The sequence below is a fragment of the Nomascus leucogenys genome, chromosome 4 (genome assembly GCF_006542625.1).
Source record: "Nomascus leucogenys isolate Asia chromosome 4, Asia_NLE_v1, whole genome shotgun sequence".
NCBI classification, from domain to species: Eukaryota; Metazoa; Chordata; class Mammalia; order Primates; family Hylobatidae; genus Nomascus; species Nomascus leucogenys.
The window spans coordinates 79,092,512-79,111,255 of NC_044384.1; the positions used below are offsets into that span (position 1 = coordinate 79,092,512).

At 44.3% G+C, this 18,744-nt stretch overlaps 1 protein-coding gene across 10 annotated transcripts in view; it reads left to right on the forward strand.

Annotated features, from left to right (window-relative positions):
- The window catches only part of STX3 (syntaxin 3), a 51,817-nt gene that overhangs the window by 22,012 nt on the left and 11,061 nt on the right, over nucleotides 1-18,744 (forward strand). For all 10 annotated transcript variants that reach the window (XR_004029670.1, XM_030810861.1, XM_030810862.1 and 7 more), the window contains exons 4-9: nucleotides 10,889-10,988; nucleotides 12,726-12,800; nucleotides 14,368-14,435; nucleotides 15,970-16,078; nucleotides 17,019-17,092; nucleotides 17,300-17,434. Coding sequence is in view for 9 of the 10 variants with exons in the window: in XM_030810861.1 (XP_030666721.1) it covers nucleotides 10,889-10,988; nucleotides 12,726-12,800; nucleotides 14,368-14,435; nucleotides 15,970-16,078; nucleotides 17,019-17,092; nucleotides 17,300-17,434 (561 nt within the window). In the remaining variant the exon portion in view is untranslated. The remainder of the gene's footprint in view (nucleotides 1-10,888; nucleotides 10,989-12,725; nucleotides 12,801-14,367; nucleotides 14,436-15,969; nucleotides 16,079-17,018; nucleotides 17,093-17,299; nucleotides 17,435-18,744) is intronic.

Below are 18,744 nucleotides of genomic sequence, written 5' to 3' on the forward strand. Positions count from 1 at the left end.
TGCATTGCATATTTCTTTCTCTTTGTTATATGTGTGTCTGTCATTTAGGGAAAAACCCCATGAAACTTAGAGTGGAGAAGAGGGACAGCATGTGGGGGTGGAAAGAACATGATCTTTGAATTAAATTCCATATCTGCCGCTAACTTTGTGATCTTGGTCACATTCCTTAACTGTTCCAAGTATCAGTGGCTTTATCTGTAAAACGGGGAGAAAAATATTCATGTCATAGATTTGGTGGAGATTAAAGGAGCTTTTGCTCAGAAAGTACTTAGCATGGGGTTCAGCAGCGTTACTTTCCTCTTTTCTTGGATCTGATAGAGCACAGAGAGGATAAGGCCTTGGGGGAGTGGGGAGAAGTAAGAGGGAGTGGATCAAGTAGGCTCTGGCCCCACCTAACATGGTCTGAATCTCAGCGCTGCCCATTACCAGTGGTACAATTTTGGAAAAGTTAACTACTCTAAACCACAATTTTCTCTGAAAGGAGAATATTACCTGTTGGTTTTTATGGATATAAGATGAGAAAGGGTATGGGTACACCTAGCACAGTGCCTGACATCTAGTAGATATGTTCTCATCACCCTTCTGTCCCCCAATGTACTTGTGATTAAGTAGACCACAAAGTTTATTTTATAGAATGTGGTATAGACATACTCTTGAAATTGGGATAAATTATGTTTCAGAGAATAGAGATTTGGGGAAATGAGAGATTGTCCCCCTCTATGTGACTGGTGAGCATGCCCACTACACCCTGCAGGTTATATAGCTAAGTCACTTTGTTGGGAAAGCACTCTTGATAAAACTTACTGTTTGGACTGGTTCCAGCAGGTCACCCTTGGTTATTTGCTGAGAGCATGAATCACAGCTTAGTCATAGAGGCATTTGCAAGGTGCACATGAAGTCACAGGACCAGGGTGTTTTTAGAATGTGATTTGCACTGTCAGATTCCATTGTATCTTCTCTAGCTTCTTGATCATTGGAGAAAAAGATTGGCCCTTGGGTTTTCAGGCCACTTTGGCTGATCAAGCCAGAGCCTGGTAAATGATAAACGCCACATTTTTGTCTAATTTGCAGTTGTCTATATTTTTCTTGGTCTGTTTGCTCAGTTGGCAGAAAGTAATGTTCAGAGGAAACAGACCTGCCTTTGGAGGCAGAAACATTAGGGGTTTATTGTTCTGTATTCGTTTATCTATTCATCAAGGTATTTGAGTGCTTACTGTCTTCAAGATAGCATGTTAGGTGCTGGGGATCCAGTGTTCTGTGTGACAGGATTCTCACCCCCTGTTGTCTCCTTATCTGTTAAGGGTGATAGAAGTTTTTAAAACGTTGTTATATGATAAGAAAAGTGTCAGTAACGTACCATGGGAGCACAGAAGAGGAGGCGTTAAGTTCTGCCTGGAGTGAGGAAGGTGAGGGAAGATTTCCCTGGTTCTTAACTAGATTCGTCATCAGAATCACCTGGGGAGTTTTTTTTGCACATACACATACCTGATTCTTAGGGACTGGAATGGCTCAGACTTTTGGATTTTTAGGAAGTTCTTACAGATAATTCTGTTGCCTACTGCAGCTGTGCACCACTGCAAAGTGATGGGGAAACTTTGAAGATTTAAACAAGGAAGTGATGGGCTCAGAGTGTGTTTTAGAAAATTCACTCTGATGGCAGTTTGTGGAGGGTGCGAAAGACCTGAAATGGAAAGATCAGCAAGCCGGTGATGGAGCCTTGACCTGAATCTGTGATCCTGAGCAGCAGTGTAGCCTATCATTTAGGGATGCTTTTGACTAACTGTGGCTTAAGCAACAAAGATATGTAATTATTTTGCATATGAAGAAGTTTGGGGTTAGGGACGGTGCCGTTTAAAGGTCAGCTTGGGGTTCTAGGTCAGCATCGCTGTGATCCTCTTGGCTTTTCTCTTAGGATTGTGAGAGAGAGAGTCTGTTCTGATTATCTATCGTTATATCACAGTATAGCCCCAATATTTAGTGGTATAAAACAACTGTTTTGTTTTGCTGACAGATTCTGTGGATTAGGAATTCAAACGGGGCAAATGGGTCTGGATTATCTCTGCTCTACAATTTCTGGGGCTTTTATTGGGAAGACTTGAACAACTGCAGGCTAGAATCTTGTAGAGGCTTTTTAAATTTTACTCTCTGGTGCCTTTACTGGGGTGGCTCAAGGGAAAAGCTCAGCAGAGACTGTCAATCAGAGCACCTACACTTGGCTTCTTTCTGTGGCTTGGGCTTCTCATAGCTGGCCCACGTAGGGCTATTGAACTTGTTACATAGAAGCTCAGGGATGCAAGGCAAGTGTTCCAGCTACAGAAGTTACATAGCACATCACTTCTGCTTGGCTCTATTACTGAAGCAGTCACAAGCCTGCCAGATTAAGAGAGTGGTACATAGGTCCCACCTGCCTGTGTTTTGAAACCACCAGTGTCAGAGCTCTATTTGGCATCACGCTGTGACAGCATTACAAGCATTAAGAAAGGGTGCAGCTAGAAAAGTCCAAAGATCCTTTCATCAGGGAGGAAAACTGCCCAGATCCTCCCGTCTGACTTCCCTTGTGGCCTCCTGGATAGCACTGGGTCACATGGTGTGGGCCTCCTTAGCTGGAAGGGACACCAGGAAAGTGAGTACTCAGCAAAGGGACAGGATTGCCAGGATTGCCGTCAAACACATCATGATTCATCCTCTGGGGCTGGCAACGCCACTACCCAAACAAAGTCAGACTTCTGTTAAAAAGAAAGAAAGGGAAGGGGCCAGGGAATGGCTGTTTGTTGGGTCAGTCAAAATGCGTTGTCACGGATGGCAGTGTGAGATGCAAAAAGCCTTCTGTGATCAAATATGTTTGAGAAATGCTTCCTACTCCTTTCTTCTCTTGGAAACTTAAAATGCACATTAACTTATTGAAAGCTCTAAGAAGTCCTGTAATAAACCAGCTTAACTTGGCTATCCTAGCATTTAATTTTTCACAGCAACACTTTCTAACATGGAACTTCTATTAATAAACATGAAAGTTTTCTTTCTTTTCTTTTCCTTTCTTTTTTTTTTTTTTTTGAGATAGAGTTTCGCTCTTGTTGCCCAGGCTGGAATGCAACGGTGTGATCTCGGCTCACTGCAACCTCCGCCTCCTGGGTTCAAGCGATTTTCCTGCCTCAGCCTCCCAAGTAGCTGGGATTACAGGCATCCACAACAATGTCCAGCTAATTTTTGTATTTTTAGTAGAGACAGGGTTTCACCACGTTGGTCAGGCTGGTCTTGAACTCCTGATCTCAGGTGATCCACCCACCTTGGCCTCCCAAAGTGTTGGGATTATAGGTGTGAGCCACTGCGCTGGCCAAAAGTTTACTTTTTTGAATGCTGTCTTAGTTTGGGCTGCTATGAGAAAGTACCATAGACTGAATGGCTTATAAACAATAAGAATGTGTTTCCTACAGTTCTGGAGGCTGAAAGTCTGAGACCAGGATTCCAGCATGATTGGGTTCTGGTGAGGACTCTCTTCTGGGTTGTGGACTGCCACCTTCCTGTATCTGTATCCTTACATGGTGGAAAGAGCAAGCTAGCTCTTTGGCCTCTGCTTATAAGTGTACAAAACACAGTCATGAGGGCTCCACCCTTACAACCTAAATGCCTTCCAAAGGTCCCATCTCCCTCCAAGTACCATCACATTGGGGATTAGGCATCAACATATTAATTTTGGGAGAGCACATTCAGTCCATAACAAGTATGCATTTGTAGTGGTATAACAGACCATTTGTAGTGATATAAGAAGCATACTTGTCTCCTGCAGTTACTTATATTCATTTATTTATTCAACAAATGTCTACTGAGTGACCCACATGCTTGACAGTGATGAATATCAAGTAGTCTAAGTTGAGCAACACGTGGTCCTAGTGCTTGAGGGGGTCTGAATCAGTTCTAGGAGAAGTTAGGGTGGATAAATTGTGGGCATAGTGCAGCAGAGCCTGGCTGGGGTGAGGGGTGGGTGGAGCAATACCTGGCTGGAGGAGCGTGAGGTGACCAGTCTTGAAGCATACGAATTTGCTAGGTAGGCTTGATTTTTGTTAGAACTAAGAACCTCAAAGTGAATCCAACTTGGAAATCCACACATTAAATCTAGCAGGTTAAATACTTTTTAATTCTTTAAGTAGAATGTTGGATGACAATGACCTACCAAGCAAACTGGTAGATTCTGCATTTCTGGGCTCTTCCAATGGGGCAGGCAGGAAGTCTTGCCAGTCATTTGCCTATTTGCATTGAGGCCCATTCCCTACTGTCCTTCCTCTGCTCTTCTCTGTATCACAGGGAACTACATTTCCCAGGTTCACCTGTCAATTGTTTTTGGTATATTTGACTAAGGAGAGTGTTATGGACTGAATGTTTGTGTCCCCTCAAAATTCATGCACTGGAGTCTAATCTCCAATGTGATGGTATTTGGAGGTAGGGCTTTTGGGAGGTAATTAGGTCACGAGGGTGAATTAGTACCCTTATAAAAAGAGACGGGAGAAAGATGATCTCTCTCTCAGCCACGTGAAGATACAGGAAGAAGGCAGCTGTCTACAAGCCAGGAAGAGGGTCCTCCTCAGACATCAGATCTGCCGGTGGACTTCCTAGCCGCCAGTACTGTGAGACATATATCCTGTGTTTAAGCCACCTAGGCTAGGGTATTTTTCTTACAGGAACCTGAGCAGATTAAGACAGTGAGGTACTAGCAGAAGACTCAAGGAGGAGGGAAGAGGCCATGGTTTTCCTCCCTTCTCTCTCCACCTCAGACATGCCTTCTTCATGGCCTCAGCTCTTTCTCAATAGACCCTGCCTCCATGGTCCCAGTTTTGCTGGTCACCTCCACCATGGTCTGGCCCCCCATCAGACAGCTCTGGCTTTAGGCTCTGGCAACCCTGCCTTCCTTCTCTTTGCCTCTGACCTGCTGTTGCTAATTTTCAGAGTGCCCCAGCAAACTTCTGTTTGGCTTCTTGACGCTTCCATCCCTGCATAAACAATCCCTTTATTATATTACTTTGATTAAAATAACTAGATAGGTTTTCACTTTCCTGACTAAATTTTGAGTGATGCAAAGCCCCAACACACTTAATTTACTTGAGATTATTGTCTCAGAATACTTGTTTTCATTGGTCAGTATAATTCTGAGTTCATTCTTTTATTTTCATTCATAAAAGGAGAATTAAAACACTAGTCCTGGTCTTGATAAAATGCTTTTGGGACTTGACTTCCATTGCTTGGTTGACTGAGGTGGCCTTTTCCCTCCCTTTTCATCAACATTTGTTTTCTAAAGCAAAGAAGCAAACAAATTAAAGAGGACTTGACTGAGCAGCTCTAATATGAAGACTGTTTGGGATTCTGTCATTTTTGGGGGAAGTAAAGGTGTATAAATTGTGAAAAGGAGGGATCATTTGACAGTTAAAATCACATTACTCTTGTCACCTCGGAATAAGTTTTCAATACGTAAATATGCAGCAATTAATGCTCAACTAGAGGCACAAGGTACCTGGGAGTTTAGGAGAGGCAGAGACTAATTCTTAGGGAGAATAAACAGAGCTTTTTTGCTTTGCCTTCCATCTTACCCCATGCAACCTGCCAGTTCCACAAACTAGTACTTTCTCTGCTTTTCCTTGTTTAATTAGATTCCACTGGCTAATTAGGTCCAGAAGGAAGAGGCCATCCATATCTCGAAAATAACTCCTTCCTTTTAGTTATAGTTATTAGTATAATATAGTAATTATATTTGGCCACGCCCAACATGCAGAGTGATTGACTTGGGTGTTGACTTTAGATTTCCTTGGGTGGCTACTGATGAGGTCAGACTGTTTTATTAAGACTTTTTTACAGGATTGCTATGAGGATTAAATGAGATATGCCTGTCAATGCACCGCATAGTACCTGGCATATGATAAATGTGCAGTAATTGCTGGCATTTTTGTGTTTATCGTTGTCATCACCTAACATTTATTGAACATGTATTTTATGTTAAACATTTGGCATGCATTGTCTAATTTAATCTTCACAAAAACTCTAAAGTGGGAATTGTGATAATTCTCATTTCACAGATGAGAGAACTGGTGCTTAGGGACACTTACGGGGTGCGTTCAAGGTCATAAAACTGCTAAGAGAGATGGAGCAGAAACTGGAACCTGGTCTGTTTGATCTTAATTCCTTAAATCCTATATTATCCGGATTCCCATATTACTAACAAAGCATTGAAAAGTACATTTTAGGCTGGGCCTGGTGGCTCATACCTGTAATCCTAGCACTTTGGGAGGCTGAGGTGGGCGGATCACTTGAGCTCAGGAGTTCGAGACCAGCCTGGCCAACATGGTGAAACCTTGTCTCTACTGAAAATACAAAAAAAAAAAAAAAAAAAAAAAAAAGAAGGTTGGTGTGGTGTCGGGTGCCTGTAATTCCAGCTACTTGGGAGGCTGAGGCAGGAGAATTGCTTGAACCCGGAAGGTGGAGGTTGCAGTGAGCCAAGATCATGCCACTGCACTCCAGCCTGGGCAACAGAGCAAGGCTTTGTCTCAAAAACAAAAACAAAAAATTTAATAAACAATGTGCAATGAGAAGGCACTGGGAATATATTAGCTGTAAATTTTACGTGGTGATTTAAAAAAAAACACTTTTAGATTGGTTTCCTTGGTCAACAGTACTTCTTGAGGGCTCATTTTGTAAAAAGCTTTCTACAGGGAGCAGTGGTGAGAAGACAGAGAAATAAGGATCATGATCTCTGTGAAAGGCAACTGATCCATTCTCCCAAAACAGTGGATTGAACATGCGCATTAACCTGATGTGGGCTGAATATGCATGAACTTGGGAGAGAAGATATAGGAGCCTTCCTTAGGCGTTTACCTGGTTCAGGAGACAGGATTTAGTATTCCTGAGTTCAAACCTCGGTTTTGTCTCTTTCTGCAGTATAACCTGGAGTAAATTTCTCTACTTCTTTGAGACTCGATATTCTCATATGTATAAAAAGGAGATGATGATAGCCTCATAGAAGTATTGTGAAGTGCATAGCATCATTTCTGATACAAGAATATGTTTAGTCAATTTTAGTTCTTAAATATATGACTATGCAGAGTAATTTTAGATGTCAGTATACTTAACCCCAGACAAACACATGCAGTAGCCCTTAAACTTTTAGATTGGGCACTTGTCAGTTTCCTATACCCCTTCCCTGCAATTGCCTCATGATTTTTTGATTATGTGGCAAATGCACAAAAGGAAACCACATATAGCTGCCATTTCACACCATTAAATACTCAGAAAGTCACCTTTGAGGAAGACCAGTACTTCTAAGAAAAAGCAAAGCTACGAAGTTCAAAAAAAGAAAGCTCTATGGTTGGCCAGTTGCCATCCTGAGGTCCCAAAAAGGTCCTGTGATTATTTGGTGAACTGACTTAAATTGCTGTGAAATCAGATTCCCTGAAATGCCTCCAAATAGAGAGGTTGATGCAGTCGGAGGAAAGAGACCAGCTACAGTGGGTGGAGGATGGGTGGGGTAGAATGGAGTGCTCCCTGGGCCTGGGAAGTCCCATAGGCAGGTTGCGGACAGAGCACCCAGGACCAGTTCTCCTGTGCATAGGGCAGGGTGAGCATCAGCCATCCAGTCTCCAAATGCCTGTAGTGACACTGAGCCTGAGGTCTGCCATTCTCATCCTAGGAACTTCTATCTCTTCCTGTGTTTCTACCATTGACTAAACTTTGGGTCAGGATACTCTTCAGTTTATAAAATAATTTTCCAGATGAGAGAATTTCTGTGACAACCAATCTGTTGAACATGCAAAATCTAAGTCCTTCATGGCTTGTTAAAATTTGATAAACTCATTTAAAAATGTTTATTGTGTTTTCTTCTAGAAAGCCTTTCTTTCCCCCTCAATCCTGTAAAACAGTGTAATTGCTTTGGCAAAACAGTCATGTGGTGGAACTGGAAACATGGTGTGATGCAATGTCATGAGTTCTAAGAGGGGCCAGTAGATTCTGAAGTGGTCACACCCCTAGAGTCTGTGAGTGTATTAGTTTGTTTTCATGGTGCTGATAAACACATACCTGAGACTGGGCAATTTACAAAGGAAAGAGGCTTAATGGACTTTCAGTTCCATGTGGCTGGGAAAGCCTCACAGTCACAGCGGAGGTCAAGGAGGAACAAGTCACGTCTTACATGGATGACAGCAGGCAAAAAGAGAACTTGTGCAGGGAAACTCCTGTTTTTAAAACCATCAGATCTTGTGAGACTTACTATCACGAGAACAGCACAGGAAAGACCCACTCCCATGATTCAATTGTCTCCCACTGGGTCCCTCCCACAACACATGGGGATTATGGGAGCTACAAGATGAGATTTGGGTGGGGACACAGAGCCAAACCGTATCAGTGAGTATTCATAGGTTGTAAGAGGCCCTTTTTATAGCTGGGTAGGGCTGGAGTGCTGCTAAACAGTACAGATAATTAAAAAAATTAACTCTTCAATCTAATGGAAAAAAGCTTCCCACTTGGAGTGTGGAGGGCACTGTTTGCATGCTGTCTCTACCACCAGCTATGTGACCTATAATTTCTTTAAACTTGTTTCCTCATTTGAATAATGGTACCTGTCCAATCTTATAGGTTGTTTTGCAAACTCTTAAAATGCTTCACAAATATTTGAGTAGTTACCTGTATGTATATTTACATGTATATTCCCATGATATTATTACATTGTAATTTTATTCTACATCTTTCAGCAAGCAACTCTACTCTCAAACTCTGGCACATCTAAGCCAATATATTTATAGAGGGGAAAACCCTGTGCTCCAGTGGCAAAAGTACTGATTTGAGGACTAGAGAGCTCAAGTATTATTTCTCCTATTTTCTTTCTTTTTTCTTTTCTCTTTTTTTTTTTTTTTGAGACAGAGTCTCACTCTGTTGCTCAGGCAGGAAATGCAGTGGCACGATAATGGCTCACTGTGGCCTCAACCTCCCAGGCTCAAGGGATCCTCCGTTTTAGCCCCCTGAGTAGCTGGGACTGTAGGGGCATGCCACAATGCCTGGCTGCTTTTTGTATTTTTTGTAGCGATGGGGTTTTGCCATGTTACCCAGGCTGATCTTGAACTCCTGGGCTCAAGTAATCTGCCTGCCTCGGCCTTTCAAAGTGCTGGGATTACAGGTGTGAGCCGTTGTGCCTGGCCTTTCCTATTTTCTGTTGAATATGAAGAGCTATAATCAGGTTTTGAAAAAGGTGAAGTATCCATGGGAAAAGAGGGTTACTGGAAGCTGCATATGCATTGAGTTTTATTTTTGTTGCATCTCAGATGTTAGGATCCTACTGTATGACATTTTACAAGATTTCTGTTTGTTAATTGTTGCAATGTTGATGTGCCCTTCACTTTGAGAGTGACGCGGATAGACCCTGCAGGTGTTGAGGTCTCTCCTTCCTGCCCTGCTCCCTGTACATAGGCTTCCACTGCAGCAGGGCTGTGGTACCAGTGGCACAGGCACCTATGAAGGGGGAGCTGAGGCTGCAGTCAAAGCTCATGCAGGAATGTCTGGCAGTGGCGTTCTACCTGGGAATGAAGTGCTGCTGGAAATATTTTATGATACCCACAGCCTTGTACAATCAGGAACCTTAGAAATATGCAGAAATGGGCTGTGGCTCGAGCTACTGGGTCCTCATTGTCTGCGGCAATCAGTTAGTACAAGAACATATGTCCTAGAGAAGCTTGGGCTGTCTCCTGAGACCTTCATTGCCTAGTATCTCTTTTTTTCTCTCCTTGTCTTCTTTATCTGTTTTCTGTTTTTTTTTGTTTGTTTGTTGGTTTTTTTTTTTTTTTTTTTTTGAGACGGAGTCTCGCTCTGTCGCCCAGGCTGGAGTGCAGTGGCATGATCTCGGCTCACTACAAGCTCCGCCTCCTGGGTTCATGCCATTCTCCTGCCTCAGCCTCTCCGAGTAGCTGGGACTACAGGCGACCGCCACCACGCCCGGCTAATTTTTTTTTTTTGTATTTTTAGTAGAGACGGGGTTTCACCGTGGTCTCGATCTCCTAACCTCGTGATCCGCCCGCCTCGGCCTCCCAAAGTGCTGGGATTACAAGCGTGAGCCACCGTGCCCGGCCTTTTTTTTTTTTTTTTTTGAGACAGAGTCTCGCTCTGTCGCCCAGGCTGGAGTGCAGTGGTACGAACTCGGCTCACTGCAAGCTCCACCTCCCGGGTTCATGCCATTCTCCTGCCTCAGCCTCCCGAGTAGCTGGGACTACAGGCGCCTGCCATCATGCCTGGCTAATTTTTTTTTTTTTTTTGTATTTTTTAGTAGAGACGGGGTTTCACCATGTTAGCCATGATGGTCTTGATCTCCTGACCTCATGATCCGTCCGCCTCGGCCTCCCAAAGTGCTGGGATTACAGGTGTGAGCCACCGTGCCTGGCCTATCTGTTTCTGTCTTTTTCTTCCTCTCATTCTGTGTTTTTCACTCTCTAGGTTTGTTCTTTTCCTTTCACTTCTTTCTTTCCTTCCTTCCTTTTTCCCCTCTCCTTCATTCTCACTCTTTTCTGTTCTCACTTTTTGGGCTTTAAGGCTCTGCCTGCTAAGTTCTGCTGATTCTCCCCCTCTGATCATTCTTCATGGTTTTTCTTAGCTCTTCTTGACTTTGGCCTGAATCTGTCCATCCAAAGTGGGCGAATGTATTACTCTCAGGGAGCAACAAGTACGGATTTTTAACAACTGTTCTGTTGAGATGACTTTATCTGACCATGGAAAGGGTACTTACTGGGCAGCTGAGGACTTTAAGTCATTATCTTCTTCCACAAACCCAGAAGATGGGCGGCTTTCACCAGCAGCTCTGCCAAGCGTTTATCTCAGCCATGGACCTGTACTTCCTCTTTGATGATGAAGGTTATTGTCTTTCTGATTATAGATTGAGGAAACTCGGCTTAACATTGACAAGATCTCAGAACATGTAGAGGAGGCGAAGAAACTCTACAGTATCATTCTCTCTGCACCGATTCCAGAGCCAAGTGAGTGTTTACTTAGAACTGAGTCACCCAACAATCCCCCTTTCCTTGGGGCTGAGCCAGCCTTGTTTTCTTGCCCTTCGTGAGCAGTAGGGAAGTGTACAAGTTACAGGGCACTAGTGTACATATTATCTCATTTCCCTCCCCTTTACCTTACCTGAGCTCCTACTGCCTGGCCACAGTCAAGGTTTTCTCTTCATAGTCCCACTCCAACCATTTAGCGAGACTTTCCCTGTTTCCCAGCTAGTCCCTCTTCCTGACTAGCGACGATTCCCACTGCTGCTTACATACCCTGTGCCCTGTCCCTCCTCTGAGCCTCTGCGTATACTATTTCCCCAGCCAGAAATGCTTTTCCTAGCCCTCTTTCTGAATCCTACCAGATCAAGTCCATTTTTTCTTTCCATGAGGTGTTCCAAAATGGTTCCAGTTCATAGAAATTCCTTCTATCCCTAAACTCCTGTTTGTTACCACCACCTAGGCAAACGCTTTTTCTCCCCTAATTGTTTGCACGGGTGTCCAACCTTTTGGCTTCCCTGGGCCACAATGGAAGAAGAATTGTCTTGGGCCATACATAAAATACACTAATGCTAATGATAGCTGATGAGCTAAAAGAAAGGTTTGCACATAATTTTCCTGATATCAGCCACCACAGATAAGCAAAAAAATCCGTGCGTTCCACGGTTTGGACATGGGTGGTTTAGGGCTATATTTTCAGTTCCTTAAGAACAGGGAACAAGCCTGACACTCTCATTCCACTCTTTCATTTTTCCCATGGGCCCTATTACTTAAAGACTGAAGTGGGAACACTTTAGCAGAGCATATGGGCATTGTCTTGATCACATTCCTGTCTTCCCAGCCAGCCCGTCTCCTGCCATCCTCCTCCTGCTTCCCATGCTTCAGCCAGAGCAACTCTGTCTGGTTCCCCAGACATTTCCTGTTCACTCATACCCTTTACTTACTGTTTCTTCTCGTGGGATTCCTGCTCATAGTCTCTTTCTCCACCTGGCCAACTCGCAGGCTTTGAGACTCAGTCCTGCTCATCTCCGTCTTTAGAAGCTTTTCCAGATCCCTCCAGGCTGTGCACACCTTGACCAGAACTCATACCTTACTCCACGCTGCATATTAGAGCTGCTGATTTATTTCTCCCTTGTCTCCCACTAGACTGTAAACACCTTGCAGGAAAAATCTAGATCTTCTTTCTGATTCCATAGTTTCTAGCTCTGTTCCAAAGTTGTAGTAGGGCCTGAAGGATGGCTTTTGAATGAATGGTTATAGCCAATACTTAGTTTGCTCCATACAACCTAGGATGTGTGTAGTAGCTATGTCATAAATATTTGCCTCATTTTAAGTTGATTAGCCTTGGTTGAAATCTCTTTTCCCCATAAGCTCCCTAGAACCTTCTCAACCGAAGCCCCCATGGTAGGCTCTTTCCTCTAAAAGCAGAATTCTCACAGTTTTATGTGCTGCAGGATTACTTAGGAGGGTTGAAAGGGCTGATTTTGCGGTTCCAACCCTGGGTGTTTTTATTCTGTAGACTGAGATGGGGTGCCTGGAAAATGCCTTTAAAAAAATAAGCACTCTGTGATTCTAATGACAGGTTCTGGGGAGTGCATTGGGATAAATACCATTCTGGCAGTGGATGCCTGAGAAAGCTCCCCTCCTCCGATGATGATTGCTGTAGCTCACAAAGGAATCAGTCCTCTCCTTTCTAACGGATTCTGCCTGCCTTTGTTTACCCAGAAACCAAGGATGACCTAGAGCAGCTCACGACTGAGATTAAGAAAAGGGCCAACAACGTCCGGAACAAACTGAAGAGTAAGAAGGGAACAAAGAAAACAAGCCAGTCCCCACCACCATCTATCTCAGCTCCCCTAGGGTCCAGCTTTCTGAACTGAAACTCCTCTTGATGGAAGTGACACCACTTGGTCCATCTTTGCTTGTGGTTTGGGCTCTGTCCCCACAACGATCCATTGCAGCCCGAGAAATTTACCTTTTCTTAAATCCTGACTGTACTGGAAAGAGTCCAGAATTGAAGCTAGGAGATGAGAATTAAAATGTGCTTTCAGCTGCTGAGTAGTTGTGTGACTTGGTCCTTTAACTTAGTCTTTCAACTTTTCTTTTTTTTTTTTTTGAGACAGAGTCTCACTCTGTCCCCCAGGATGGAGTGCAGTGGCGCGATCTCGGCTTATTGCAACCTCTACCTCCTGGGTTCAAGTGATTCTCCTGCCTCAGCCTCCTGAGTAACTGGGACGCACCTGGCCCATCAACTTTTCCCTTATTGGTCTTATTTCCCTGGCAACTACATACTTTTTTTTTTTTTAAGACAGAGTCTTGCTCTGTTGCCCAGGCCAGAAGGCAGTGGCTCAATTTCGGCTCATTGCAATCTCTGCTTCTTGGGTTCAAGTGATTCTCATCCCTCAGCCTTCCAAGTGGTTGGGATTACAGGCATGCACCACCATGCTCGGCTAATTTTTGTATTTTTAGTAGAGACGAGGTTTCACCATGTTGGCCAGGCTGGTCTCGAACTTCTGGCCTCAAGTGATCCACCTGCCTGGGCCTCCCAAATCGCTGGGATTCCAAGTTTGAGCCACAATGCCCGGCCACCTACATACATTTGAATAGTCATTTTAGAGATATATAAATGCAAGAGATATCATTCAGTCTACAGATATTTCTTGGTGGGCTAGGCATACCACCTTCCCATACCCTCACTCCCCCCATTTGGGAGAGTATAGTTCAATGAAGCTACTGTCATAGATTGAGTTCTTCCAGAGCCTAGAAGGTTTACTTAGTTCTGTTGCTAGAGCCTGCATTGTTGCCCAGTGTATTTGGTGCATGCATGCTATTGATCAGAAGAGAAAGCATTATTGCTCAGCTCAATTTACCATTTCTTCCCCCCAAGTATATTGCAATAACTATTTTAACTGGAGGAGTCATTAGTAGCAGATTCCAGTAATAACAGTGACAGTGCACCTGCCATTGTGCTAGGCACTTTATGTGTCTTCTCATTTAATCTTCACATTAGTATTGTGAGGGAGGGACTGTTAGTTATTCTGTTTTACAGACGAGAGAACAGGTACATTAAGAGAGGTTAAGTGGCTTTTTCAAAGTCACACCCAGTAAGTGCCAGGGCAAGGATTCAAGCCTAAGTCTCATGGTGACCAGAACCTATGCTGTTAACTGTTATGCCAAAACCTGGTCATCGTAAAGGCTGTGGAATGCATGTCCTGTGGCTCACCTGGGAGCTGACCTTTTGAGGTGACACTTACCTGTTACATCTCCATGGGCTGGATGTGTGGGAATGAGTGAGGAAGTTTCACTGAATAGCATGCTTCTTGGAGGCGGAGATAGGTTGCAAGTATAACCTTCCTCTCCTCTTTAGGCATGGAGAAGCATATTGAAGAAGATGAGGTCAGGTCATCAGCAGACCTTCGGATTCGGAAATCCCAGGTAAGACTTTTCCTGGTCTCACGATTATCTAGTCCAATCTCTTATTATTTTCCTTTAACTGTGAAGGGATTTTTTTAAAAATAAAATCCTTATTTGAAACTCAATTTGAAGACCTGGTAAAGGAGAACTCTCCAGGTTGAAATAGGGGTCCGGGCCAGAGTCCAGCCCTTTTGGCCCCTCTCTTGTACTCTCCTTCTCTAAGGAGGCCCCTGAAGAGCTTCTTCAGGCTTCCTAGAGCACAGCTTAGGATTTAGTATGCCTCCTTGTTTTATAGGAGAGGAAATTAGTGTCTTCTAACAATTGTTAGTCATTGGTTGTCCAGTTTGGAGCTAGGCACTTTAGGGGTCATCAAAGATATGATCCTTGTCCTTAAAGAACTGGCATGCCATTGCAGTGGCATGGAAAGCTATTACCTAAGACCCAGCAGGAGGACGGGATAAGAAGACACATGCGTGGTGCTCTGAGCATCAAAAGATCTCAGGAAGAATTGGGGGTAGCCAGAGGAGGCTGGGCCAGAGTGCCAACATGAGCAGGCTTAGGAAGTAGTTTCCCCTCTCTCAGAGGCACAGGGGCAGGAGTGAGGCACGCATGTGTGTGTGTTGGCAGCAGTAGTTGGTAGTGGTGGGGGGTGGACGTAAGGGGCAGACATGAAGACAATAGGCTTCTGAAGAAAAAAGTTTTCTTTTTTCTTCAGAAACTTTTCTGAAGAAAAAAGTTTGCTGTGGGATAGTGGACACATAATTTTTAGTAGATAACGTAGTGTCACATTCTAGCGGTCTTTGAGGACCATTCTAGGGAATTTGGATCTGATGTTATAACTTACAGGCATTTGCTTCAGGCAGCAGTATATTAGGAGGATTATTATGGTAGCCATTTGAAAGCTGTTTACAAGTGGGAAAGAAGCAGGAGACTGGAAGTCCCTAGTTAGGTTTTTGCAAGGGTTTTGGTCTAAATTTGCGTGGTGGTAGTGGGTTTGGAAAAAGTATACATATTGGCGATTTTCCAAAGGAGAAACCAGTAAGTAGGGCTTGATGCTGAGAAGTGAGCAAGGAATAAAAATTATTAGGAAGGTTTTAGCTTAGGCATCCAGGGCTGTTGAGATAATGCATCTACTTATAAGCAAGAAAAGTTGGGGAGATGAGTTTAGGGTAAGAACTCAAGGATCTTTGGTAAGTATAACATGTGGGAAGGGAATCTGACAGTTTTAGAATGCAAGCCAAGTGTTGTGCCAGAAAAATGCTACTAGTCCATGTGAATGTAGGGCTCAGAGATTTAGAGATGACCTCTGGCCTCACTAATACCACGTGAGGTCAGCAGTAAACCGGTTTCAGTAAACTGGTGCTGAAACCATGCTTTGGAAAGGGCAGTGGACTCTCCCAGTGGTGCAAAGCTAGGAAACAAAAAACTTGGGTTGACCCCTGGTTTTTTGATTCCAAGTCCAGTGCTACTGTAGATGGCTGTGTAGGGGTGCGGAGGGGTTCTATAACAGTTACAGAACCACTGGGGCCTGACTGCATGTTACATCATCCCACAGCACTCTGTTCTTTCTCGGAAGTTTGTGGAGGTGATGACCAAATACAATGAAGCTCAGGTGGACTTCCGAGAACGCAGCAAAGGGCGAATCCAGCGGCAGCTCGAAATTAGTATGTACCTGAGGTTTGGCGTGTGCCCTCCACCTTTCCTGCCACCTGGTTGTCCATCCCAAGTTTTGAGGCCCTGGTAGAGCAAGCAGGAAGCACATTTTGTGCCTAAGTCTAGGGCAGCTCCTACAGCACTGGCACATCCTGAATGCTGTGCTGTAGGCTGAAAGGGGACACCGTGTTTATCAGGCCCAAGTAATTTTATTGTATGGGGTCCAGCATTGTCTCCTATATAGAGGGGAAATGCTTGCCAAACAGTTGCTCTCCTGTGGACTCATTGTATCATTTTGCTGTCTGTTTGACAGCAAAGCACATTTATGAAATAAAAAGTGTGGTGTAAGTTGCTGGGAGGATAAAAGTGTGGTGTAAGTTGCTGGGAGGATAAAAGTGTGGTGTAAGTTGCTGGGAGGATAAAAGTGTGGTGTAAGTTGCTGGGAGGATTAGAGAAATAAATAAAGCCGTACCCTTTAGGAATGTAATAATGTGGAAGGCAGGGCCTGTGGAGTGGAAGGTGCTTTGGATGAGAGGAATGGTATGAACATAATCAAGAAAGAGCAAGTGTGTTTAGGAGTGGCAGGTTGTCTAGGGTCTGGAAAAAGGGTATGTCTGGAGTAGTGTAAGGTTAGGTTGGATTGAGGGAGGGCTTGCCCATGAACTAGCATGTTATGAGGGCCTTGGACGCCATAGTGTAGTGAATGGGGCAGGGAAATGTTCTGAGCTGGGAAGCAATGTAATGAGATATGTGCTTTAGGAAGGTAAGTGCTGATAATGTTAAGGATGGCTTGGATTAAGGGAGAAATAAGATGAGTCAGGAGGCAGTTGGGGGAGTGTTGTAAAGGCCATGGTCTTTATAGGGAAGTCACGTTCCTAATTTTCAGGGACCTTCTCAGATGGTGTTCCACTGTGATCTTATATTTGACACTCTACTTCTTTTGTTACAAAGCCGGCAAAAAGACAACCGATGAGGAGCTGGAGGAGATGTTGGAGAGTGGCAACCCAGCCATCTTCACTTCTGGGGTGAGAGCCCTGTGTGCTTGGATAGCACATCCCTCTCATGAGCAGGGAGGCCACTGCGGAGCTCATGCAATCCAGCAGGTGGAGGGGGAGCTGCAGGTGCAGGGAGTTCAGGGAGGCAAGAAGCTCCCCAGGAGTGTGCGTGAGGGCTGTGGTAGGAGAAGCCTTTCTTGCAGGGGTAGCTAACAGTCTCTGTGTGGCCTGTTGTAGATCATTGACTCACAGATTTCCAAGCAAGCCCTCAGTGAGATTGAGGGACGGCACAAGGACATTGTGAGGCTGGAGAGCAGCATCAAGGAGCTTCACGACATGTTTATGGACATCGCCATGCTGGTGGAGAATCAGGTAAGTGGCAGTGAGTCCCAGCGTGGGGAGGGAGGAGAGGAAAGCTCAGGGTCTCCTGAGAACAGGGAGGAAGGGAATACTGTAAGCCAGTGAGGTAGGGTGGGAGAACCATTGGGAATTTGCATAAAGGAGAAACAGAATCCCATGGGAAAGTGTGCATTCGAATTGAATGTTGGCACTTTGGGTGATCTTAGCCTTGTCACTCTTGCCTGTCCCTATGGCCTTGCAGTCGTTGCTAGTTGATACAGGGTTTGATGTGTTCTGTCAAGTACCCAGTTCCCCTGGATTTTTGATTTTTTTTTTTTTTAAGATGGAGTATTGCTCTGTTGCACAGGCTGGAGTGCAGTGGTGTGATCACAGCTCACTGCAGCTTGACCTCCCAGGCTCAAGCAGTCCTCCCAGGATTTGTCTTTTTTCTTTCTTAAAAATCAGAGATCAGGGCTCCTAATGGTGACATTTTAAACAACCTGCTGATATGGACTAGTTCACTGATGACATTGAAAATGTGATCTTTTCTCTAGTTCACAGGGAAGACTCAGGTTTAACATAAATTTTTATCTTTTTCCATTTTTTTTTCTGTTTGTATTTTTTTTTAATTTTGGCACCTTTTGTTAAGGCACAGAGCAGACAACAACATGAATGAAGGAGTAGCAAAATAGCATTGACAGAAGGACTCGAAACACTCGTGGTGCTAGTTTGACAGCTTACTTTGTCCCAGGCATGCTTGCTCGGGATAGAATTCTGGATTGCCTGCATAGGGTGCTAGTTTCACATAGTTAGATGGTTCCTAGTTCTTATGGGACAGTTAAGTGTGCCACAGGGTCATGGTGCTGTGCACTGTTGCCATGAACTTCCAGCTGCTCTGACACTTGGATAGGAGAGAAAATTGCTTCTGTAGTAGGCAGACTAACAACCTAGTTGAAGCTCGAGCACAGCTTGACTAGTTTTTGACATTGGTTCCCTGCTGAGGGCCTGGGTGCTTCCCCCCATTCCCGGCTGGCCTCTGAGACCATTTCTTAAGTCCCTCCATCCCACCTCTTCTTTTCCCCTACACTGCCTTGCCGAGGAACTGGCTTGAGATTCAAGTGGTGGTAAGTGCCTTGTTCTGTTTACAGACTGCCATAAAGTGATAGAGTTGGGTTGGGTAGTTGAGGAGAATTCCTAAGATGCCTAAGATTAATTGGAATGATCAAACTTCCCTGTCAGGAAGTGATTGCTAGGAAATGGTTGGGGAGCTTATCAAGAGACCACTGTCTGGAAGGGAAAATATAACCAAATAGCTTGGGTAAACCCAATGTCTGTCAGTTAAA